Genomic DNA, 27,265 nt, shown 5'->3' with positions numbered 1-27,265 from the left:
ACATTGAATACTTCAATTCGACAAAAAGAAAAAACAGATAAGAAGTTACCTCAATGTCATCTCCTTTGATAAGTTCTTGATTGTGTGTTGCACGGTAAAGCTCTTGTGTGGTGTAGTAACTTGCATTCATTTGCATAGGTGGAGATGCGCCATAAATTGAAGCATAGATTCCTATGCCTTCCTTGTTTTCAAATGTCACCCACCTAACATCTGCCCTACCTGAACATTCTCCTGGAACAATATAGGGAACATGCATGTCACTCACATTCTGCTCATATACATCCACAAAAGCTGCTTCTTTCCGATCTGGATAACATTCAAAGGGCCCTCTCCCATACCATTTGATCTGGTCCATTGATTTGTTCAAATGGAATTCAACCCCAACGCGCGGCAAAGGGGGAAGCTGAGAACTCGGCGTCACGTTACATTCCACAATGACATCTCCAGAACCATAGATTGAGTAAGTCATATCAACTTTGAAGAGAACGTTTGACTTATTCAATTCAGAGCAAGACTTATCCTCAGCATTTGGGACACAGAGATAGACAATTGTTATTTTCACAAGATGATCAGTCATGTTCTGAATAGAACAACTTTCAATCATGAAGAGCATGTTATCAAGATGGGCAGCTTTCCACTTGGAGAAATAACTACTTGCACCTCCACCTTTGTCATTATCTGTTGGTGCCCGCCAGAAGCATGGAAAGATGCCTTTATGCATCACTGGAACCCCTTTAACCTATCATTGACAATATATGCCATAAGTATTTGAAAAGAATTTATGCAAGCTCTTATTAAAGTAAGTCAATTTTTTTATGATTTTAAAACATTTAGGCTGTCAAAATGAAGTAAATCAACATGCTTTATGGCTCTTTCTTCGTAACAAAGAACAAGTGAAAAAACACAGTATTACACCTTTCAGTAAAATGGTAATAACCGCAGCCAATTTAATAAACACAACTGCATAGACTACCTTCCAGCTTTCCAATGCTCCTGTTTGAGTGTTTATTTTTATCTCCCAAACATTCCGCTGGCTAGCTGTTATTGTATCTCCAAAACTTTCAACATGCAAATTGACATCTTTGGTTTTGATGACCTAAAAGCCATAAACATTTGCAAGCTAGTTAGTAATATCAGAAAATGCTATCATGTATAAAAATGTAGTGTTATGGGTTGAGCAATTACATGAGGAGCAAATTCTCTTTTTGCAGGCAACTGAATTTGAGCAGATGAAATGACATGACCAGATTCAACCCACCGTGTGGAGTTTAAAAGCTTTACAGTTATTGTCAAGAAATTTTCTGCCGTAAAAGATGATGCCCATAGAGAATACCAAGGTCCAGACTCCCACTTTATTTCATAATTGCTCTGGGGTTCTATCAATGGAAGAGAAAGGACTCCAGAGCCAAGTTCACATCCATCACCATGAATGGACCAGCTAAACTCTAATGCTTGCGTCGTTTCATAGAAATTTGTGTTGGTTATCTGCAAAGCAAAAAACCAGCTGATAATAAACAGAGACTCCATTTTTACAAAAAAAAAAAAAAAAAAAAAAAAAAAAAAAGAGAGACGAAAAGAAAAAGACGGGTGAAATGTGATAGTACCTTTATTATCCCTTCCTTGAATGAAACCTTGATTGGCTGATAAACATATTTAACCTCTGAAAACAATAGTAGACATTATGAGCTGTAATGCAAAACCATGAATAATGCTCCATTTAGGAAAAGAAAATAAATATGAGGTAAATATTCAAGTTACCATGTAGTGCAGGATGAGGAGTTCGATCTGGACACGTAAGACCATTCAAACAGAAATTCAAATCATTAGGAGTATCCCCAAAATCACCTCCATATGCCCAACGCTTTCTACCATCGGCACCATCCTTCAGTAGGGCCTATATTGAAAGTAAAATTTTTTAGACCTTCTACACCCCCTCCCCCACGTATGCAAACACATTAGGAATATGCAAACACATTGGGTTCTATCCAAGGTCTACTGGCAACTATGTGAAGAAATTCAGCAATATGACTCAGAATTCTTCAAGAAATCTACTTGTTTAGCAAATCTACTTATACTAGTCCTGAGCATTTCTTTGCTACCTTTGAGCTCATCTTCATCTCTTTTTACTGTGAAAAACTGCTAGGCAAAAAACAAAAATTTGAATCCTAACTACTTCCTGAAAAACACAACAGAGCTAACCTAGCCTAGGTGGTGCAATCTAAGAAGCACATGAACAAACATGGGACACGTTGATTTTCAAAAGATCAAGATACAAATGTATATGAATATTACATCCACAAACAACTAAAAAATAACGAAAAACAACTTAATCTGCAAGTTAAAATTTATTGAATATATAAAATACTATTTCAACTTATATAAAACACACATGTCCTGCCTATTAAAGTCTTTTTTACAACTGGTTGTTTGTTGCCTGATTGGAATGCTACTGCATTGGCTTTAATCCCTAAGACACGCTGCCCTTCTACTATGAAAGACTACAGACCAATAATTTGCTGTAACGTGCTATATATATGTATTACTAAGATTCTTGCTAATAGGCTTCAGCCTCTTCTACCTCTTCTGATCGGTCAATCTCAATAAGCTTTTGTTAATGGTTGATCCATTGCAGATAACATTTTACTTTTTCATGAGCTTGCTAGGAGCTATCATAGGAATGAGGTGCCTGCTACATGTACCATTAAAATTGACATTATAAAGGCATATGACTGTTGATTGGGCATTTTTGTAGGCATTTTGGCTGCCATGGAGTTTTCCCTTCAGTTCATTAATTGGGTTCATACTTGTGTCTCTACAGCTAAGTTTTCAGTGGTCATTAATGGTGAGTTGGTGGACAACTTTAAGGTGTTGTTTGGATTATGAATTTGGGTAGGGATTTGGAAAGGGAAAAAGAAAAGGTGGGTGAAATGTAGTTATATTTCATTCATATTTCACCCACCTTTTCCTTTCCCTTTCCAAATTCCTATCTATTTCCCCTTACCTTTTCTTTTTAGTAATTAAGGTGTTTTTGCTATCTTAAGGAATAAGTTTGAAATGAGAATCTTCATCCTACATGTGCAGATGATTTGTTTGTTGTTTGCGGTGTGGATGAAGAGTCCCTTTCCATTGTAAAGAAGGATGTGGATGATTTTTTTATCATTATTCTGGTGTTCAGCATAACTTGCAAAGAGCTCCTAGTTTTTCTCTAGTGTGTGCGCTGAGTTACAAGATGTCTTGTGTGCTATTTTGCCTATCCCTATAGGCACCTTTCCTATGAAATACTTTGGGGTTCCACTCATCTCTACTAGATTGTCTTATGAAGATTGCTTACAACGCAAAGATATAATTCTTCTTAGGATTAGAAGTTGGCCCAATAAGTTGCTGCCCTTTGGTGGTAGATTACAGTTTGCTCAGTCAATTCTATGGAGTATACAGGTTTATAGGTGTTCTCTTTTCATCTTGCCTCAAAGGATTTTAAAGGAAATTGAAGGAGTAACTAGATCCTTCCTTCGGACAGGGGCTGCCTTGAAGCAAACAAGTGCTGAAGTTGGTTCGGATTTTGTTTGTTCTCCTAAATTGGAAGGAGGCATAGGTTTCAAACCTGTCAAGCTTCGGAATAGAGCTTCCATCCTCAGAGATCTGGGGACCATTAGCAAGCAAGAAGCCACTCTTTGGGTTAAATGGATCCACACTTCTGTAATTAAGCATAAGAATTTGTGGCATATGACCCTCCCTCAGGATTCTTCTTGGACAGTTAGGAAATTGTTCAAATTAAGGGTTTAGGCTCAGCCTCTAATTAGATATATGATTGGGGATGAATGTGAGACCTTTTTATGGCTGGACAATTGACATCCAATTGGTCCTTTGCATAAAATCTATGGTGAAAGAGTGGTTAGGAACTTAGGAAGCTCCCTCCTTGCTAAGGTTAGTTCCATTATCAGTAATAGTTTTTGGAGATGGCCAAGACTTAGGAACACATCTATCCTTCATATTATAGTAAACAACCCTGCTAATTTCATTCCTAGATCTAAGCACGGAGACTCTGAGCTTTGGTGTCTTGCCGGCAATGGAAAAATTCTTTGTTAGGTTTGCTTGGAATGCTATCAAAGTGCCTAATAGCTGTGTTCCTTGGTGCTTTGTTGTTTGGTTTAGCAACAATGTCCCTACATGGGCTTTTATCCTGTGGCTCTACTGTTTGAGAAGGCGGTCTACTAAGGATCGCCTGCCAAAATGGGAAATGGAGTTCCTTCTCTTTGTGTACTCTGCAAGCTTTCACATGAATCTCATGGCCACCTTTTGTTTAAATAAGCTTATTCTGGTTGTATTTGAGAAGATTTCAGATTTCTAGAGTGCCTTTGCACTGGTCTGCTGAATTGGACTGGCGTATTTTACACATGAGAGGTAAGAGCTTCAAGGATGCTGTGTTTAAACTTTTTCTTCGTGCTGCTATATACCATGTTTGGATTGAGAGGAATGCACATATCTTTAGCAATAATAAAGCTTCTGATGTTTGTGCTGTCTTTAAATCTATGGAAAAAATATGTGCGGCATGGAATTTGCTCATGGAATGGGGTGGTTGATTCTCTACCTAATTGGGAAGTTTGTCGAGCTTGGAATCTTCCATTGAGAATCTTGAGTTGTAGCATGTTTACTAGAAGATTTTAGCTTTTCTGTTTTTCTTGCTTTTGGTTTTGCCTTTACATTGGGCCTATGAAGCACGGACACAGGCACGGATACGGATACGGACACGGACACGGTACACGGCAATTTTCAAAAAATGGGGACACGGACACGGCGGGGGACACGGCGAATTTTATTTTATTTATTTTATATATTTTTATGTGTTATGTAGATTCATATTACATTCATCCTAAATTAAAATTAACAAACACTAACATAATAACATTAATTGAATAAGCATAACCATTACATTTAAACAAATTAATAGATCATTCATTCACAAAAAATTCACAAAAAAGTCAAAATAAACGATAACAAGAACTAAGACGAGAAGGGGAAAACATTCAACATCCAACAATATTTTTCACAAAAGTACTAAATAAGAGAGGCAAAAGATTAAAAAAATAAAAAAAAATTAAATTAAAAAAAATAAAAATAAAAATAGCCCTGCCGTGTCCCCGCCGTGTCCCATGCCGTGTCCCCATATGGACACGCGTGTCCCTGCCGTGTCCCCTGCAAAAAAATCATTAAATTAAAGGAACACGCCATCTGGCGTGTCCCATACGTGTCCCCGGCGTGTCCCCGTGTCCCCGGCGTGTCCCCGTGTCGGACACCGCCACGGCACTAATTTTGAAGTGTCCATGCTTCATAGCATTGGGCCTTGTATATTCTTTGTTTTCTTCTTGTTTCTTAAATTACCATAACAAAAAACTAAAAACTTAAAAAAAAAACAAAACAAAACAAAACAAAACAAAAAACACAACAAAACACAACAAAACAAAAAAAACAAAAAAACTTCTAGAAAAAACTCACTCTACAAGTTAAAACTGTGGTTGTGTAGTAGTGCAAGACGAACAATACTGGTTTATTACAAGTAAAGATATAGTCATTTCAACAATCAAACAATAATTTAGAATGTCAATTCAAAGAACTTCACAATCAGATTCAAATACAAATTCAAAAATCAAGGGATAGAATGCTATTTGATTGTATTCTTTAAAGAATAAGAGAACACAATACAAAGTGATGATTAATGCAGACAAAATGTTTATATAACAATGATTATGAAATTATGATGACTTTTTTATTCAGCAAAGAAAAAAAATAATGACTCTTTTTACAGTTCATGACAAGATAAATGTCATGGGGCGTGTCTTTTGGTGTGTTCAGAAGTGGGGCACATGTGTCCATGACATGTCCCCAAAGTTTCTGAGAGGAAAAAAAGAAGTTTTAAAGATGGGACATGCAACATGGCATGTCCAATATGTATCCCGACGTGTCTAAGGCATGTCAGTCTCTGACACATGTTGAACATAGCTATGACAACTAAGTTGAAGTGTCCGTACTTCATAAGGTGCAACACAACCTGGCGAATTGTCTAATTTCCACAACCCATGATAGTAACCGGAATCAAAGTTAGGTAAGACTGGCTTATTGGACCTAGTACTTTCACTCTGAGCCATCAATGGATCTTATTAGCCAGGTTAATGTGAACTCTGAATACAATCTTCTAAATGAATAGAATGGAAATATTATTAGATTTTATTTATCAAAAAAAACAAAGGAAATATTATTAGATTCTTTTCAATTTTTTGTGACTTTGGTCCATTTTCCAAAGTCATATTTTTTAGATGAAAGTTGGACTTAAATCTAGAGGGTGTTAGCAGAGGATTTTTTTTGAACAGGCCATGAGAATATTCGGCTTTATGTCTATATATTTTGCATATGTTAGGGATTGAGTAGATATTCGTAGATATTCTTCTTTCCTTTTTCAATCCTAGGTTAGATTGTTATATAAAGTGATGTACTCGTATTACAAACACAATTGAATATACAAAAATCATTCAGAAATCTTACAAGGTATCAGAACCATCTCTGAGCCAAAACCCTAGAAGTCGACAGCTTCTTCTCCTTCTGTGTTTGTCCGGTTCGACTATAGGCTTCTTTTGTGGTTCCCTCTTGTTCGCGACACTTAGCCTCTACCTCACGAACCATTCGCGACTGACTACCTCTGCTTCATGACTCATCTGAGTTCGATTCTGCCTCTACTTCGTACCCTCTAGTTTTCTGGTTTGTGATCAGTCATAGTCGTGACACATCTGGTCGTCATCTTCTCAGTTCCTTGGGGCTTCGACTCATCTGAGTTTTGATTTCGCCTTCGTTGCAATCAACCTCTCTAGTTCTCTCTGTCGCTTCAGTTTGCAAGGACCATCTCTCTCTCTACCTAGACCTCAACGATCGAAGAGGTGTCTATCTTTGGTTTGCTCGACTTCGACTTCGGATTCTAGTCCCGTCTCTCTTAGCTTCATTCTCCTTTTGTCTCTGGTTCTTGATTTGTTTGGTGGTTCTCAGTACTGTTCTTAGACTTTGCTTAGGTATTACAATTAACATCCTATTTTTTAGTTTATTACACTAAAACCCCTGAAGTTTTCTAAGTATTATACTTTGCCCCATCAGTCCTCTTCTTTGCCTCTAGTTCATACCAATGTCAAATGCTAAGATTAATAGGCCTAAAACAAGGCCACTAGCTTCAGATGAGTGTGCTTTTTGCCATCAGAAAGGTCATTGGAAGTATCATTGTCCCAAAAAGGGATGTCTGTATGCTTCGCCTGTATCTGCCTCGTCTTCTCAGCCATTTCTGATCCAATTTTGCGCCCCTCCTCTGAGTACCGTTCAGCCTACCACCGGTTCTACTGCATCTACTCTAGCTCCTGATCCTGATTTGGCTTCCTTGAGTGCTCAGATTAATCATCCATACACTGTCCAACTCCCAGCCATCCCCGTCTGCCTCCATTGTTTTCTCTCTTTATTCAAGTTTGCTTAGGTCTTCTTCAGGTATCTTTTAGTCTGTCTGAATTTTTTACTCATCATATAACTCCCCATCTCTTCTTACTTCAAAATTGTTTCCTATTACTGTTAATGCTGGTAATGGGTCTGGTATGTCTGTATATCTGTTGGGTCTGTCTTACTGTCTTCTATGTCTGTTGTCTCTATTCCATTTGTCTTTTATATTCTTCAGTTATCTATTAGTTTATTATTTATCAGTCAGCTTGATGCCTCTGGTTTGATGTTATCTTTTCTTCTTCTATCTGTTCTATGCAGGATCGGATGTCCAAGCAGCAGATTGGGATTGGTAGTAAAGTTGGAGACCTCTATGTGGTGGAAAGCTTGCATCTGCCTATGACTACCTCTCCAATTGCCTTTTTCTCTTTTCAGTTAGATTTTTTGTCCAGTCCTTTCTACTTTTGGCATTCTAAATTAGGACATTTGTCTGCTGACCGTTTACGGTCAGTCTGGTATATTAGGTAAAGTTTCTCCTAGTGAATTTACTGAGTGTCGGAGGTATAAACTTGCCAAAATGACAGCCTTACTGTTAAAATTTACCATCACCTACCACCCATTTACCATCACCTACCACCACCTACTCCTCACCTACTACACTCACCCTCTCCTATATAATGAGCCACTCACCATTTGTAATATATATCAACACAACAAGATATCAATCAATATTACATTAATTTTAACATGGTATCAGAGCAAGGTTAAGAATTTAGTATTTTTCGCTTCACCGGCGGGCGGCAACCTCGCCTTGGCCGCCCGCCGGACCTCAACCAATTTGAGACCTCCATCAACTCACAAGACCTCTCTCACACTTTCTCTCTCTACTTTCTCTTTCTAGAACAAGCCTGGGCTCGAAACCCTGCGTTCGTTTTTTTGCATTTCTGTTCTTCATAGTGTCCGGCGTCGGAGCTCAGTCTCCGGCTTCTTCTCCGACCAAATCTCCGGCGCTTTCGAAGCCTAAATCTCTAACAAGAAGAAGGCTCTAACCAAATCTCCGGCGCTTTCGCTGTTGCTCTTCCGGTGCCGGCTTCTTCTCCTCCGGCGTCATCTCTGCTGCCATCGCCCATGTTTTTGCTCTTTTCGTCGCCGTCTCGATCGGAGCTAACATCTCCGGCGGCCACGTCAACCCCGCCGTCACCTTCGGCGCCTTCATCGGCGGCCACATCACCCTCCTACGTGGCATCCTCTACTGGATTGCCCAGTTGCTTGGTTCCATCGTGGCTTGTTTATTACTCAAGTTTTCCACCAATGGCATGTCAACATCGGTGTCTGGAAGGCTTCAAGAACTCTATCAGCGACCCACAATCCAAACTCTCCTCATGGATCTTCACCAACACCTCCGTCACCTTCATATGCAAGCAGCTCGTCGGCGTTTCCTGCTGAAATGAGAAAGAGAACCGCCTCATCAGCCTCCAACTCCCCTCCATGTCCCTCGCCGGTTCTCTCCCTGAACCCCTCAAGTTCTGTCAAAGCCTCACCGCCGGTTTACCGTTGATCTCGTGGCCGTTGTTCGCCGAACACTTCTACCATTCGAAGCTATCCACTCAGGTTCTCAAGATCGGAGTCGAAATTGGGTCGAGGGTGTGGAATCCTAGGTTTGAAATTAACAGATTATGTGTTCGGTAATCAAATATTATTGTATAGACAATGAATAGACCCTCCTACTTTTGGAGGCAATTCTCAGATTAAAAAAAAAAAAAAAAAAAAAAAAAAGGAAGGAACACTTTCGGTGATGGTGGGGGGCAATGGAAACATTCCCACTATCTTCAAACCCACTATCTTTTTTTTTTTTTAATCAACCTCACTTTCTTTAAACCCCACTTTCACTCACACTCACATGGGCTTGTCCCATTCTCCTCTCATCTTTTCAACTTTTCTTTCAATTTTTTTTTTCCAAAGTATTTGATCTGCCCAAGACGTGGCACAACACTTTATTTTATATATTATTATTATTCTTATTATTTCAACAAAAAAAAAAAAAAAAAAAAAACAGAGACAGAACTGCACACCAAACTCCTTTTATTCATGTCGGGGCTCCCCCGATCACCATTTTACACCACACACAAAAAAAAAAAAAAACAAAACAAAACAAAAAAAACAAAAAAAAACGGTGGGATTTTTCTTCTCTACTCTGGCGCCGGTCTCTTCTTCTTGCCTCCGTCCTGGGCGGCCCTTGCCGGTATTGCCTCCGTGTTTCCCACTCCACTGGGCACGATCACTACTCCCTGCTCCTCCACTGCAGCATATGGCGGCCCTCCAAATCGAAACATCACGGTGGCCTTCCGCTTCAGCTCCTTGTTTTCTGCCCTTAGCACGCTTATCTCTGCTCGCGCATCCTTATACATGCGTTGGAGCAGAGCCAGCTGAGAGTTTAACTGTTGCACCTCATTTGTCCTGCTCTGCAGCCGGTGCGACAAATTTGTAACCGCAGTCATGGTTTCCACGCATGACTTCAGAGTATACTGATTGGCCTCAATATCAGTTTGCACCGCCATTTTTTGCTCCACCGACCGCATCGGAAAGTTCAACGGAGCAAAACCAGAGGTGTTTGGTTGAGGTTCACTGGCCACCACACCAGTTATTTCTCTTGTGGACTCATTCAGTTCTGGAAAGAGCGTGAGCAGACCACGGAAAGAGGAGGCCATGTTCTGGGTAGCTGGACGGGAAGAAGAGGCCATGTTATGGTTGCTGAGTGTTTCAGAGAAAGGTTGGTTACAGAATGGCAACAGAGTGTTCCAGAATCTCTTTCTCAGCAAAGGAAGAGTTTTTTTCAGAGGATTTTCAGAAGTTTTTTGTCTGCCTCAGCCTCAGCATCAACCTTGGTTAAATAGCCAAGGCAGCCACGCGTATCGCGCGCCACTTGACGACAAACGGGCGCGCCAGCCAAGGCACTCATGTGCCTCGCATCATATCTTGCACGCCTTTTTATGTATTGGGCACGCCTTTTGATGGCATGCCTTTTGAAAGATTGGGCACACCTTTTGAGGGTGCGACTTTTTAAGGGTCCGACAAGACTCTGTAAACTGTCCCGACATTGATTCCGGTTAGCTCCTTTATAGGTCCGACAAGACTCTGTAAACTGTCCCGACATAGATTTCGGTTAGTTTCTACAAGGGTCCGACAAGACTCTGTAAACTGTCCCGACATAGATTCCGGTTAGCTCCTTCATGCGTCCGACAAGACTTTGTAAACTGTCCCGACATTGATTCCGGTTAGTTTCTACAAGGGTCCAGCAAGACTCCGTAAACTGTCACAACAACTGTCACAACATTGTCTGCTACAACGGTCCGACATGACCCCATAAACTGTCTTCTACAACGGTCTGACATGACCCCATAAACTGTCTTCTACATCGGTCTGACACCGCCATACAGTGTCCTCTACAACGTTATGACACCCCCATACAGTGTCCTCTACAACGTTATGACACCACCATACAGTGTCCTCTACACCGTTATGACACCACCATCCAGTGTCTTCACCAATGATCTGACACGACCATACAATGTCTCCTATCCTTTTTTATTTTTATGTATTTTCTTGTTTTGTTACTCTCTCCAAACTCAAGTTGGTTAGTTTCTATCCTCCTTGAGTTTGCGGGGGCTGTTAAAATTTACCATCACCTACCACCCATTTACCATCACCTACCACCACCTACTCCTCACCTACTACACTCACCCTCTCCTATATAATGAGCCACTCACCATTTGTAATATATATCAACACAACAAGATATCAATCAATAATACATTAATTTTAACACTTACCTTTTCGTAAAAGTACTTCTACATCTGATACACCATTTTCTTTAGTTCATACTGATGTTTGAGACCCTTCTCCTATTCTCACCAAAAGGGGTTCTGCATACCATGTGTCATTTGTTGATGACTGCACCCGTTGCACTTGGGTTTATCTTATGACTCATAAGTCTGATTTTTATCTGATACACCGTACCTTTCAGTCTATGATCACTACTCATTTTGGGTCTAAAATTAAAGTGCTACGGACTTGGGTGGGAAATATTTTAAAACAAAGTTCTGTGAGTATTTGGCCAATTTTGGTACCATTCACCAAACTTCCTGTACCGATACACCAGCCCAAAATGGTCGAGTTGAGCATAAACATCATCATCTCCTTGAAACAGCTCGGCCCTTTCTTCTCTCTGCCTCATTTACGACTCCGTTTTAGGAGGAGGCAGTTCTTACAGCTGTTTTTCTTCTTAATCCCATGCCTACTCTTATTCTTTTTGGTCGGTCTCCTTATGAGACTTTCTTCTCTCAAATTTCTAATTACTCCCTCCTCCGTGTGTTTGGGACTACTTGTTTTGTCCTTCTTCCTCGTAAAGATCAGACCAAACTTAGTGTCTGGTCTGTTCTATGTATCTTTTTGGATTATAGTCTTACTCAAAAATGTTATCGGTGTTACGACCCTATTTTCCGTCGTCTTTATGTCTCTCGTCATGTTTCTTTTCTCGAACATTTGCCTTACTTTCAACTTTCTCCTCTTACTGCTCCAGTTCCAAAAGAGGATTTGGTTCACATTGATCCATTTCCCTCTGAGGTCCCTCCTAATGAGTACATCTCTACTATTCCTCATAACTTGTTCCCTCTTCTCCTCCTATTACCCCTCCTGATGAGTCCCTCTTCACTGACCCATATGAGTCTATTTTCTCTTCTCCTCCTATTACCCCTCCTGATGAGTCCCTCTCCACTGACCCCCATGAATCTGTTCCTTGTTCTCATCCTCCTTCCTTGCCTGCTCCTTCTCCTCCTCCGTTATTAGTCTATTCTTATCGCAAGGCTCTTCCTCCACCAGTTGTCTCTACCCCCGTTGCTGATCCTCTTGCTTCTAACGACTCTGATCTTGCCAACTGTAAGTATCCCTTTCGCATCAGTAAACAGGTTATAAAACTTAATTTTGTTAAAACATGTTTTTCTCCTTCATATTGTACATTTTTGTTTGTTATTCACTCTTTTTCAAAACTTCAGTCTTACAAGGAGGCTTGTCATGATCCTCATTGGATTCGAGTTATGAAGGATAAGTTGTCTGCTTTACAGAAAACTAGTACTAGGGAGTTGGTTTCTTTGCCTGCATGTAAGAATCTGGTTGGTTACAAATGGGTCTACAAAGTCAAGACTCATTCTGATGGTTCTCTTGAGCGCTACAAAGCTCGCCTGGTTGCCAAAGGTTTCTCACAGGAGTATGGTATTGATTATGAGGAAACTTTTGCCCCTATTGCCAAATGATTACTGTCCATACTTTGATCTCTGTCGCTACTGCTTATCATTGCCATTGGCCTCTTCATTAGATGGATGTTAAGAATGTTTTTCTTAATGGCCATCTAACTGAGAAGGTTTACATGGGTACTCTGATTGGCCTTCACCATTCCTCTGGACAAGTTTGTTGTCTTCGTCGTGCTCTATATGGTCTGAAACAACCTCCTCGTGCTTGGTATGATTGCTTTGAGACTGCTGTTACTGAGCTTGAGTTTCATACTTGTGCCCAGGACTCTGCTTTGTTTCTTCTCCACACCTCTGTTGGATTTGTTGCCTTATTACTATGTGAATGATATGATCATCACTAGTTCTGACCCGTTTGTTATCTCTGAGGTAGAGCAACATCTTTTCTACACCTTTGAAATGAAGGATCTAGACCCATTGCGGTATTTTCTTGGGTATTGAAATAGCTTCTTCTCCCAAGGGCTACTTTTTGTCTCAAGCCAAGTATGCCAATAAGGTTATTCATCATGTCGGTCTTACTAACACTAAGACTTCTGAGACTTCTGATACCCCCGTTGAGCTTAATGTGAAGCTCAACACTACTGATGGTGTTCCTCTGAATGATCTTACATTATATTGAGCGCTTGTGAGTTGCTTGATCTATCTGACTGTTACTCATACTGATCTTGCCTATGTTGTTCATGTGATTAGCCAGTTTGTTTCTGCTCCTCACTCCACACATTGGGCTGCATTAGTTCGGATTCTTCGCTATCTCCAAGGTACTATATTTCAGGGTTTACTATTGTCCTCCACTTCTTCTTTGGACTTGGTGGCCTATGTTGATTATGATTGAGCTGATGATGTGACTAATTGCATGTCAACGTCTGGTTTCTGTATGTTTCTTGGCAATTCCTTGATTTCTTGGAAAAGCAAGAAACAATCTGTTATTGCTTGCTCTACTGCCAAAGGTGAGTATCGTGCTATGACTCATGCTACTGCTAAGATTATTTGGCTTCGTTGTCTCTTGTCTGATTTGGGTGTCCCGCGATCTTCTCCAACCTCTCTCTACTGTGACAACCGCAGTGCTATTCAGATTGCCCACAACACTGTCTTCCATGAGCGGACGAAGCATATTGAAATTGATTGTCACTTTGTCTGACAGCATCTGCAGTCTGACTCTATTTCGCTTCCTTTCGTCTATTTGGCTCTACAACTTGCCGACTTCTTTACTAACACTTACACCATCGCTCGGTTTCAATTTCTTCTTGGCAAACTCTCGGTGTTTTCTACGAGAACACCTTGAGTTTGAACGAGAGTGTGAGAATATTCGGCTTTATGTATATATGGTAGTCTATATATTTTGTTTATTTTAGGGATTGAGTAGATATTCTTCTTTCCTTTTTCAGTTTTAGGTTAGATCGTTATATAAAGTGATGTGCTCTTGTATTACAAACACAATTAAACATACAGAAATCATTCAAAAATCTTACACAACCAACATGACAGTCGCAAGTAAATTCAACTCTTGCTCAACAAACCTTTGTCCCAATTACTTGAGGTCGCCGGTTACATGGATCCACTTTCTTTAATTAGCTCTATTTGTAGTCATATCATACATTGAGTCTATGTTACATGGCCTCTTCCAAATTGTGAAGTAGCAGTGTGAAACACGTAACAATTGGGTAAGGGTATGGGATGTGTTTGATATGTCTAGTTGGACAGGCACACAAAAAGTATGTACAAATAGTAGAGTTTGATATATAAACTATGCATAAAACTTCTATTTTAAGATAAAATGCGATATTTTAATTTGTAAACCTCATTTTTCCCTGAAAAAATAAAATTATTTAAGAAATATGTAATGTAGTTGTGTCCTGGTGTGCTGGACCTGAGAATTAGATGAGTCTGATACTTCAACACATACTAGTCCGACACTAGTCCCAGCTCTATCATATATGTTTTTAATTATCAAACTAATACTATTTGTTTTCGAAAACTCTCCACATTATTTCTCTAGGAACCCTATCATATGATTTTACATTAATAAAAAAAACTATATAAATGTCTATTCTTCTCAATAAATTTTTCAATTAGTTGCCTAAGTATAATAGTACCTTCCACACTAGATTCCCCACGCATAAAACCAATTTGCATTTCTAAAATTGTTGTCTCATGTATTTGCTCAATTACTTTGTTTTAAAATTTTATTGTATGAATTATAAGTTTAATATCATGATAAGTAGTGCATTTTTTTTTTTTAATTATATATTGGAACAAACATACTTTTCCTCTATTCACCAGACATTTTTGCAGAATTTAAGATCTTGGAAAACAAATTATTCAACCAAACTGGCCCTTCATCAGCCAAACACTTCCAAACTTGAATACGGATTCCATCTGGTCTACAACCTTTCCCACTTTCATCTTCTTCATAGCTTCCTTTACTTTCACTGCTGTGAAAGAATTTATAGTTAGTCTTACTACTAAAGTAATCAAATTTTCCTAGACTCAAGTTTCTTGAGTGATTTAAGTTTCTTGAGTGATTTTCATCATAAATATAGCTTTTCAAAATAACTATTTCACTGTTTCTTTATGTCATGTTCCTTAACTAGCAGTCTCCCATGTTAAAACACCTACACTGGAAGAACAAATATTAATCAACCATGGAAGAAGAAAGCTACATGTAGCACACTTTTAATTGTTCAAGTTAAATCAAAGCTACATGTGTAGTTTAAAACAAAGAACGAAGAAACTCTAAGGTCCTACTATTATTTATTTGTTTTCAGAAATATTAGAACATCTGAACATCTAAACTGTTTCTAGGATATGGAATCAATGAGAATGTTTCAGCGTGTTAAAATTCATTGACATTAAATCTCAATCAACCTGTAATGCACATTGCTCTGTGCCAGTACAATAATGTATATTATTCTCCGTGTGGCAATACAGTAACTATGAAATCTCAAGCGATAGTGTTTCAATAATCATAGCATCTATGGTTCTAAGGTCCAAAATGACAGCAAGGATCCAAGTATCCTTCCTGAGTTGCTGATAGTCCTGAGGGCAATGACTCATACCACAAAACACAAAGCAGCAAGTATAATTTGTAAATTCCACAATCTATTATGTCGCTACAAGAATGAAATTATTATTGGAATAGGATAAGGATCATCATTATGCCATGTTCCAAATGAACTCAAGAAAGTTTGTTCTCTCTTGTCAATCGTAGACTATTTGAACAGAGTAGCAAACTATGAAGCACGGACACCTCTCCGAGGGCTCCGTATCAGTGTCAGACACGTGTCGGACTCGGACACGGACACGCGTCGGACACGCGGTGGACACGTGTCCAACACTCAGCAGAGAGTGTCCCATTTTTTTTAAAATTTTTTTACATTCGGACACGTTTAGGACACGTTAGGGACACGCGCGGGGGCATTTTCACAATTTACCAAATTTTTTTGGGGTCGATTTGAAAATAAGCAAAGACAGATCAAAATTTGCCCTAATCATACTTTGAATCTATTTCGAATGAAAGAGAAACAAAAGAGAAAGGGTGAGAAAGAGAGGACCTGCGATTTTCAGTCGAGCTTCAGTCAAAATTTGCCCTAATCTATCGTCGGTCTACGATCTTCAGTCGAGCTTCTTCTTCGTCGATCTGCGATCTGCCATCTTCAGTCGATCTTCTTCTTTGTTAAGGTACGACTTTCTTCGATCTTCTTCGATCGCTCTCTCTCTCTCTCTCTCTCTCTCAGCCCTCTTTCCTCGATCTACTTCGGCCCTTCTGATTTCATTTTTTTCTTTTATTTTTTTTCTTTTTTTCTTTTATTCTGATTCGATTTTATTTTTCTTTTTTTCTGATTCTTTTTTTCTTTTCTTTTTTTTCTTTTATTCTTAATTTAATTTAATTTTTTCTTTTCTTTTATTTTTCTTTAATTCTGATTTTATTTTATTTTATTTTTTCTTTTCTTTTATTTATTTTTTATATTCTGATTTTATTTTTTCTTTTCTATTATTTGAGGATGTAATTATAATAACGTATGTTTATTAATTTTATTATAGGGACCAATTATTAATTTTATTATAGGGACCAATTCTCAAATTAAATGTTTATTTTTTATAATTTTAATAGTGTCATTTTGTATATTTTATCACCTTTATTTGATTTTTTTTAATAATTTTATGACATATAATAAATAAAATTAATTATATATATTAAGCGTGTCCCCAGCGTGTCGTGTCTTCTATTTTTTTAAAATTTGCGTTTTTGCGTGTCCGTGTCGTGTCGCGTGTCCGTGTCCGTGTCCGTGTCCGTGCTTCATAGGTAGCAAATAAAGAGAAGTATAGTCATTGACACAACACATATTTAAGGACTTGAACAGCTTCCAACCTGATCAGCCCAATCCCAGATAAAGCCTCCTTGGAGACCAAATGTACTATCAATTGCTTCCCAGTACTCCTTGATGTTCCCACTGCTGTTCCCCATGGCATGTGAATACCTACCAGGTGTTCACCAAGTATTCTTGAGTATATATCAGATGACATCATTGAAAGGAACTAATACACAGTTGTAATTTTGTCATAAAAATGAGAACAATGAAAAGAGGACCATACTCGCACAATATCAAAGGTCGTGTTTCTGTTGGATCCATGGCAATCTTCACTATGTCCCAAACACGCATATACATGGGGCATACAATATCAGTTGACGGTGTTCTGGATCCACCACCTTCATAGTGTAGCAGCCTTGATGGATCCTTTCCTCTAACCCAACCTGAATTTTTTCTAAACCAATAAGTGACTACAGAAAAGAAAGAAACTATGTTCTTCAAAGCAATTTCAAGCAATTGCAAAGATTATGCAATTTAGTCTAAATATTTGGGAAGATTGACCTGTACCTGACTTATTGGCAAGCATAAAAAATGTAATTTGACATGAATCACTTAGCCAGATCCCCAACATTGTGCACAGGCTGAATCGAACTGTGAAACTAACGAATTATACTTAGAGTTACGCTAGGGACCCCAAACAAATCACCAAATCTCTCACATGAGTGTGGGATCCACACAAATCACATGTGTGTGGGTCCCACACCCATGTGAGAGGTTTGGTAATTTATTTGGTAATTTGTTTGGGGTTTATAGCATTTTCTTTATATGAGTTCAATACCTTCCCTCTAACTCACACTGCTCCAGTTAACTAAGGTTCAGCACTAATAACTACCTATAGGTCCTAATAGTTGGACTTGATTCCCATGAAGTCATATTGAAACTAAGTCGTAATAAAATTGTCGCTAAATATAAATTTTTGTGACGATTTTTTTGCATGTCGTTAAAAATTGACAATTAGTAACTTTTTTTTGTCACGATTTTTATAAATTATCGCTAAAACTTACAATTAGTGACTTTTTTGTCGCGATTTTTTCAAACTGTCGTTGAAAGTTAAAAATTAGTAACTTTTTTTGTGACGATTTTTTTAAACTGTCACTAAAACTTATAATTAGTAATATTTTTTGTGACAATTTTCAAGCCGTTGCTGAAAATCAACAATTAATGACGTTTTTTAATAATGTTTGATGAAAAACGCTATTAATTCTCACAGGACCTATTGGACGGTAAGTCCACCTATTAGGACCTATATGCAAGTCCCCTAAACTATTACCTACTAGGCTACTATTTTCCGTAATATTTTCTCTTCAATTTTAGAGCTCTCTCTGAAAGCCCACATCTGTGACTATGAATTAAATTTTAATGAATGAATAGTTTTAACAGCCAGCCAGCCAGCCACATTTATAAAGTAGTCTGCTACCTAGAAGGTTGAATATCATTTCTGCACAAGATACATAAAGGTGAAATTGAAGTGTTCGGTCATGTAATTTTGATAAAATACTTCACCAAAAATATATAACACAAGGCCATACTGCCTGACCAAGTAATATTGCTTGAAATAATACACAAATCAGCAAATAAAATTAATATTAACAATTTAGTGGTTATTACTTCATGAAGTTGCTTCCAAACTTGACCAAAACAAAATTAAAGTTACATAAAATATGATACCAGCAAGAGCAGCATGATTAGGTCCATAGCTTGCTTCATTTCCTAACGACCAAGAAATTATGCACGCATGATTTTTGTCCCTCTCCACCATCCCTATTACACGATCCAACATAGAACAAGCCCAAATTGGTTCCTGTGTTGGATGCTTTACATGTCCAGAAAGATCAAAACCATGTGTCTCGATATTGGCTTCATCTATCATGTACATGCCAAACAAATCGCACAACTCATACCATCGTGGATGTTGGGGATAATGGCTGTTTCTGACAGCATTAATATTGTTTTGCTTCATTAGAACCAAATCCTACAAACAAAAGGAAATTTGTTTAATAATAATAAACGATCGTGAAGATATCACATGTCAAATAGCACCATTTTAGCCGGCTACATAAATCAGGTAGCATTTAGGCTCCGTTTGTTTAGGATGAAAGTGATAGAAAGTGAAGGAAAGAAAAAAATATATATATACATATATATAGATTTTTAAGAGTTTGTTTAGCATGAAGGTGATGGAAAGTACAAGTTAGTTAATTTTCTTGTACAACCCTTATTAGAATGTAACTAACTTTCTAATTTCTTGCAAATTACACAAGAAAACACAAGAAAATGTGAATGTGTCTGTAGGAGTTACTTATAACTAAAATTTCAAAATTTTCTATCTTTCCCTTGCAGAATTCTCATCTTCATCAAATGCTTGCAAGAAAATATATTTTCTTTTTTATTTTTCTCTCACTTCCACTTTCTGTCAAATTTTCTTTATAATCAAACGGAGCCTTAGAGACCGATTGTAGCTAAGAAGAACAAAATTAAGTGTTACCTTAACCATGCAGGGCTCCAAGTTTGTCTTCCCAAGACGTGGATGGTGTTCATGTCTGTTTACCCCTCTTATTATTACTGGATGCCCATTTACAAGAAGCTGTTTTGGAGCCTTCGATATTTGTCGAATTCCTACTTGGCATGATTCACAATCAACTACATGCCCTGATGCATCTTTGAGGATGATTACAAGAGTGTATAGGTTTGGCTGCCATTTAACGCAAACATAAAAGTAAGAGATCAGAAGACAATGAATACGTGAACACCAACAGAAGGTCAGAAATTTTTGGAGGAACTATAAAAGATGAAGCTGATACTATAAAAGATGAAGCTGATGAAATGTAAGCAAAAGAAAAGCAGATAAAAGCATCTCTAGTTGAAAAAACACATTATATTGAAAATATGAAAATCATTCTCAACCCACAGCCTTTGGGATTTCTTGAATGTGCATGGCAAAGTTTCAACCTTTTGAAAACTTAGGTTTCCCACTTACTATCATGGTTGCTGAATATCCAACTAGAAAACTACAAACTGCAAAAAGCATAAGATGCTTTGAGAAGAGACTCGAATCAATTTCACATCAGAGCATACAACTTCAATGAACCATTAAAAGTTAATCAAGGCAATGGTGTTAGGGAGCAATGGAAATTAGATATATTTGTAGTGATAAAAAATTTAAGAAGCATTTGGCTTTTTTTTTTCAAAAAACAGTTTTTTGAGTTTTCAATTCATATTCTCTTATTTTTGTGAACATTTTTAAAGTTTTATTCATTTTTTTTTTAAATATAAATAATTAAAATTAAAAAAAATAATAATAATAAAAAACTTTTTGGATCCACATAATGTAGATACACTTGAAAAGTAAAAAATACTACAATGGTTGGAGAATATCCAACTAGAAAACTACAAACTGACAAAAAGCATAAGATGTTGTGACAAGAGACCCTAATCAATTGAATATCAGAGCAAACAACTTCAATGAACCATCAAAAGTTCAAAAGTCACCCAAGGTAACGGTGCTAGGGAGGGTTGGAAATTAGATATATTTGGAGTGAAAAAAAAACAAGAAGCATTTGGTTTTGATTTTTCAAAAATAGTTTTTTGAGTTTTCAATACGAATTCTCTTTATTTTTAGTGAACTTTTTAATATTTTATTCAATTTTTTATTTTACTTTTTAGATCCACTTAATCTAGATATACTTAAAAAAAATAAAAATGGAAAAAAATTTAAAAAAAATTCAATAAATACAAAAACGACGAAAATATTTGAATTTTTGTATTTTTGTATTTTTTTGTATTTTATTGTTTTTAGTGAATTTTGAAAGATTGTCACAAATTTTGTACTTTCTAAGTGTAACTAAATAAAGTTGATCTAAAAACTAAAACATAAATAGAACTGATTACAATATTAAAAATGTTAACTAAAAATATATATATATATATATATGAATTGAAACCTGAAAAACTGTTTTTCAAAACTGAAAACCAGATAGAGTTACCTTTTTTTCTTTCTTTTCTATTGAGAGGGGCTCCTTTTTCACACTCAAATCCATTTCATTCTCAAAACACAATTTACAATAATAAGGGTAAAAAAGCCTCTCTGCAAAAGAAACTATTGGAGTCTTATTGATGAAGGCTCATTGTTAATTGCACATTTTAATTCTAATTAGAATTTTTACTAAACTCATAGAAAATGAATGATCATGTTTCTTATGCACCTAAACTATGATGATACATTACTTTAGTCTTAAATCATAGCCTGGTTTTCACATCTTAAGATAGATAACTAGGTAAATCTCAAAAACCAAAAGTTGTCAAAGTTAAATTATCTTAAACAGAGAAAAACTAGATCATCTCTACTTATATTCAGTCAGAAAAGTTCCACCTTATGGGATTTGTCATCTTCGAGACTCTTCTCATATTACTAAACATTTGTTACGTTGCGTTCCCTTTTGTCTAAATAAGAAAGAAATTACTAATACAAAAGCACATATATCATTCACACTGCTTATTGGATGAAGCAATTGCAGATGGAAGAAAGAGAAGAATTTGCAAACTGAAAAGTACAGCAATTACAATTTACATTCGAATAATGCAGACAAATAATTTAAAACATTACACTACGTCACATATGTAATGTTGAACTATCTATTAAGAGTCATGCTCAGTAGTAATTGAAAAATGGATCTAGAATGAGATGAGATTCCTCACTTTCTCAGCAGACCAAAGCTTGGGCATTTGCAGCTTCCCTACAAGTAAATACCCTTGAAATCCTAGACCTGCACCAGTGGATGGACAAAGCTCCAAATGAGCTACATGAGACGAAAGCAGATCAACATGTCCATCAGTGCTGTACCAATTCCCATTGTCATATACTGCAGCTTCAATAGTGAAGTTGGCAAGGATGCTGTCCTTTGATGTTTCCCATGAGTAATCAATTTTCACTTCAACCTGGATTGTGAAGCATTGAAAAGTAAATTGCATTTGTTTTTTTTGCCTAATATGCCTATGTTAAAAGTGAGGACAATGTAGCCATATCAAAGTATTTAACTTAAATACTTCAAATTATGACTTGGACTTGGTTCAATGTGTTATTTACTCCTGTATTGAATGCATGCTTTAGGTATATTATGTTATGCAAGTTATGACAATATGCGCAAAATGATTGGCTGTCTTGTACATTCCATGGACATTTACATGCCATGAACATACATCTTGAGTTTATGATTTGGGCATATGTATATAAGTATGAGTCATAAAATGTTAAAATACTTCCTTGTTTCCTCATTTAGATTAGATTGTGATTGATTGATTGATTGTGATTCCTTAATCAGTCAATCAATCAATCAATATAAAAGATGATTCCTTAATCAGTGTCTTAAGGCTTCCTTTTGTAACAGTTGATTGATTAATATAAAAGGTTATATCATAATCATCACCCAAGCTTTGTATTCTCTTAAATTACATGGTATCAGAGCCAAAACCCTAAAAACCATCACCCACACAGCTGCTACTACCAACCAACCATCACCTATCACCACCCATCCTCCATTACTGGTCCCTGAGTCTCTGTCAAAACCAACCAAAGTCCCACAGAGCTGTTTCGGCTTCAGCCGAAGGCCCCTCTGGCCTAGTCAACCCTTGTAAGGGCTGTCCTAGCCTCTCTTTATATATTTCTCCTCCTATTGATGAATGTTTGAGAGTTGCCCATCTTCTGTTGCCCCAAGTTTCTTTCTCTCTACTTTCTTGAATACAGTTCAACACTTGTTTTGAATGGAGGTTCGTTTTTCCGTATTTGATTTATTTTTTGGGTCCATAGATGACTCATTAATTTGATTGATATGCTCCCACAGTGGTCTGTATGTAATTTTGCTTGTTCCAGCCCATTCCATTCCTCTTTCCATTCTTATGATTCGTGCAATGTTTTTTGGGTTAAAATTGTAGAGTTTTTATGACTGACCTAACTAGTGAATCCACCACTACTTCTCACCCATCTAAAGGGGAGATCTCCAGTCCAATTACGACTACTACATCTAAGAACCTAAACCCCAGCCTCAAAATCACTACCATTCTGTTTAATGGTCAGAATTACCTTTCATGGTCTCAGTGTCAGACACTTTCTCTGAAGAAAAGAGAGAAGATGAGATACGTTAATGGGAGAGTTCAAGCAACAGGTATCAAGGACCCTGGCTATGACAAATGAGAGATTACCAACTCTTTAATCACGGGGTGGCTCATTCATTCCATTGTTCCTGAGATTGGTGAATGTTACTTATCCATGGATACTGCCCAAGATATTTGGGAGGCAGTTACTGCTACATATTCTCGAAAAGAAAATTTTTCACAGTCTTCTGAGCTGTGCCGGTGTATTGAGTGGCGCCGGTCTATTGAGCGCTCAGCACAAGGGGAGCAGACAATTCTCCAGTATTACACCTTTCTGACTAATGGTTGAAAATGCCTAGATCATCTCCTGGATTATAAGCCTGTCTGTACAGTTAACTCAGTTGGTTAACAGAAGTTTCTTGCACAAGAGAGGGTCTTCAAGTTTCTGGAATACCTTAATGTAGAGTTTGATCCGATTTGGAGTCGTGTCCTTGGCATGGATGTCCTTCTATCTCTTCAAAAGGCTTTGCATATGTACAGAATGAGGAGAGCCATCATTTTGCTATGTTACCACCAGCTACTGGAGACCGTTCAGCATTACTTTCTACTCCTCAAGATGGCATTGTTTTGTCACTACCTCTTTTCCATCCTTTAGGGAAGGATACTGTGTTCTGTGATTACTATCGCAAACTACAGCATACTCGTGAGACATGTTAGAAGCTTCATAGGGCTCCATCAAAGAGTCGAGGTGATCGATCTCCTACTAGAGGCAGTCGATCAGGCCAGTCTAGAGGACGTGGCTCTAATTCACGTGCCCATCAATCTAGTAATGTTGACACCCTTGATTCTACTTCCGTTTCAGTTGGTCCAACTTCTGATAGTTTATCTAGCATGACTTCTCCTGAGCTTGAGAATCATTTTCTAGCCCACCGGTTTTTTACTGCTCCTAGTGCATCTTCCTCGTCGTTTGTCCGCTCAAATAACTTAGCCTCTTCTCCTAATGCTTTTCTTTCCCATAAGTCTTTGCCATGGATTATTGATTCTGGTGCGTCAAATCATATGTCTAGGGCTTCTGACATTTTCTCAGCATGTAAGCCCTCTTCAGGTCAAGACAAAGTTAGGATTGTAGATAGTACTATTTCTTCTATCTCTGGGAAAGGTTTAATTCATGTCACCCTTACCTTACCTCTATCTTCAGTGCTCCACGTTTCCAATTTTTCTATTAATCTTCTATCCTTGAGTCGTATTACCGAGGATTTAAACTGTAGTGTGACATTTGTTTCCTAATCATTGTCTTTTTCAAGACCTTGTCACGAAGAGGACGATGGCAGTGATAATGCAGAAAATGGTCTCTATCTCTTGGATCAACCGAACAATCTTGCTCATCATTCCATCCAGTTCTCAACCACTAAGGAGGATTTATGATTGTGGCATCGGCGTATTGGGCATCCTTCTTTTTATTTCCTTAGGCATGTATTTCAAATAATAATGTGTCTGAGTTTCTTTGTGAGTCTTTTCAACTTGACAAACAACACTAAGCTTCTTTTGCTCCAAGTCTTACTAAAAGTTTTGCTCATTTTCTTTAATACATTCTGATATGTGAGATCCATCTCGTGTTGTGTCTTTAAAAGGCCATAGATGGCTTGTTACCTTTATCGATGATTTTTCTCGTACTACTTGGGTGTATCTCATGAAATAAAAAAATAAAGTTTTCTCTGTGTTTCAAAATTTCATAAAATAATTTGTACTCAGTTTGGGACAATTGCCAAAATCTTACATTCTGATAATGGGGGTGAATACATCGATTCGGGTTATAGAGCAATTTTCCACTCATGGCATTATACCCCTCAACAAAATGGGGCTGCATAGCGCAAATATCGTCATCTTATTGATATGGCTCGATGTATGTGTTTTTCTATGAGTGTGCCTCAGTCCTACTGGGGTGAGGCTGTTCTCCCCGTAGCCTATCTCATTAATCGCCTTCCTAACCAGGTTTTGCAAAAAAAACTCCACTTCAAGTCCTCGGTTCAGAGTCTTTTTTTCCATTCCCCTTAAAATATTTGGTTATGTCTGTTTTGTCCACAATAATTCTCCTACTCGTGGTAAGTTAGACCCTCGCTCTCTCCAATGCATTTTTCCCGGATACTCGCTTACTCAAAAAGGGTATAAGTGTTATCACCCTCCTTCTCGTAAGTGGTTTGTGTCCATGGATGTCACCTTCTTCGCGTCCCAGTCCTACTTCTTGTCTTCTCTGGTGTCACAGTCATCCCTTCAGGGAGAGCCCTGGTGTTAAAAGATTCTTGTTGTCCCTGTTGCTCCTATGGTGGAACTAGTTGTTCCTGCACCACCTATTACCAGGCCTATAGAATCCAATGCCACCAAGGACAGGGAAGGACAAGTTTATGTCGGGGGACAGACAAACAGAAAGTTACTTGGATACAAGTGACCACTTCTACTCACCCACTGCCATCTCCTGCTTCTGATAAGAGTCCAGGTAACTTTGAATCTCTTGTTTCTCTTGAGTCTACTAATATTGCTATTCCTAACACTATTGATCTTAATATTTCTATTGTCAAGAGAAAGGGTATGAGATTTTGTACTCAACATCCTATCTCAAACTTTGTGTCCTACTCTCATTTGTCTTCCTCGTATAGAGCCTTTATGTCAAATATTTCCTCTATTAGTATTCCTAACCATTTTCAGGATGCTCTCACTACCTCTGAATGGAAACTTGCTTGGGAATTAACTAAGTTACCTAAGGGCAAACAACCGGTGGGATGCAAATGGGTGTATACTGTGAAGCACAAAGCAGATGGTTCCATTGAGTGTTACAAGGCTCGACTTGTGGCAAAAGGTTTCACACAGAGCTATGGAGTAGATTATCAGGAGACTTTTGCACCAATAGCAAAGATGAATTCGGTCAGAATACTTCTCTCTAGCAGCTAATTTACATTGGCCACTTCATCAGTTTGATGTAAAGAATGCTTTCTAACATGGTGATCTAGAAAAAGAGGTATATATGGACATTTTTCCTGGTTTTGAGGATCATCAGACAGAAGGTAAAGTATGCAGGCTTCGGAAGTCGTTATATAGTCTCAAACAGTCTCCAAGGGCTTGGTAAAGAGAGATTCACTCAGGCTATGCTTAAATTTGGTTTCAAACAAGGTCAGGCAGATCACACTTTGTTTGTAAAACATTACTCACGTGGTAAGACTACAGCCCCCATCATTTATGTGGATGACATAGTGCTTACAGGCGATGATAGTGAGAAAATACCCCTGTTTAAGAAATATTTAGCTAGCGAGTTTGAAATCAAAGACTTGGGGAACTTGAAGTATTTTCTGAGAATCGAAGTTGCTCGCTCCAAGGATGAGATTTTCATCTCACAAAGGAAATATGTTCTTGACCTTTTGAAGGAAATAGGGATACTTGGACGTAAGGCCTGTGATACCCTCCTGGAACCTAATCACAAACTTGGTGACGATGAAGGAGTAGTTGTTGATAGGGGTAGTTATCAGCGACTAGTGGATAAGCTCATTTACTTGTTTCACTTTCGTCCTGATATTGCTATTGTTGTTAGTATGGTTAGCCAATTTATGCATACTCCTCATCAAATTCACTTAGAGGTTGTTATGAGAATTCTGAGGTACTTGAAATCTTCTCTTGGAAATGGTCTTTTCCAAACATGATCACCTCAGAGTGGAAGCCTATACAGATGCTGATTGGGCCAGGTCAATAACTGATAGGAGATCTACATCAGGATATTACACCTTTGTGGCGGCAATCTTATTACTTGGAGGAGTAAAAAACAGAATATGGTGGCTAGATCGAGTGCAGAAGCTGAGTTTAGAGATATGGTGTATGAACTTTTGTAGATCAGATTGTTGTTGCCTGATCTGGGAATGGGCCAAACAGACTCTATGCGGCTATATTGTGATAATAAGACAGCCATCAACATAACTCACAATCCTATTCAATATGACAGGACAAAGCATGTTAAGATTGATCACCACTTCATCAAGGAGAAACTCACCAGCGGCATGA

General features: G+C 37.9%; 1 protein-coding gene across 4 annotated transcripts in view; it reads right to left on the bottom strand.

The window, feature by feature from the left end:
- Nucleotides 1–27,265, bottom strand: part of LOC114271052 (glycoside hydrolase family 2 protein) — a 99,286-nt gene that overhangs the window by 24,162 nt on the left and 47,859 nt on the right. For all 4 annotated transcript variants that reach the window (XM_082915538.1, XM_082915536.1, XM_082915539.1 and 1 more), the window contains 10 exons: nucleotides 21,830–22,069; nucleotides 19,620–19,826; nucleotides 18,803–19,106; nucleotides 17,358–17,517; nucleotides 17,134–17,242; nucleotides 1,759–1,894; nucleotides 1,605–1,660; nucleotides 1,186–1,485; nucleotides 974–1,096; nucleotides 50–739 (listed from right to left, as the gene is read on the bottom strand). In XM_082915538.1, the coding sequence (XP_082771664.1) occupies nucleotides 50–739; nucleotides 974–1,096; nucleotides 1,186–1,485; nucleotides 1,605–1,660; nucleotides 1,759–1,894; nucleotides 17,134–17,242; nucleotides 17,358–17,517; nucleotides 18,803–19,106; nucleotides 19,620–19,826; nucleotides 21,830–22,069 (2,325 nt within the window). The remainder of the gene's footprint in view (nucleotides 1–49; nucleotides 740–973; nucleotides 1,097–1,185; nucleotides 1,486–1,604; nucleotides 1,661–1,758; nucleotides 1,895–17,133; nucleotides 17,243–17,357; nucleotides 17,518–18,802; nucleotides 19,107–19,619; nucleotides 19,827–21,829; nucleotides 22,070–27,265) is intronic.

Source organism: Camellia sinensis, chromosome 2 (assembly GCF_055761805.1).
Source record: "Camellia sinensis isolate YWXY chromosome 2, ASM5576180v1, whole genome shotgun sequence".
Classification (NCBI taxonomy): Eukaryota; Viridiplantae; Streptophyta; class Magnoliopsida; order Ericales; family Theaceae; genus Camellia; species Camellia sinensis.
Note: the sequence above shows the minus strand (reverse complement) of the source record. Positions and strands in the feature narration are given on the sequence as shown.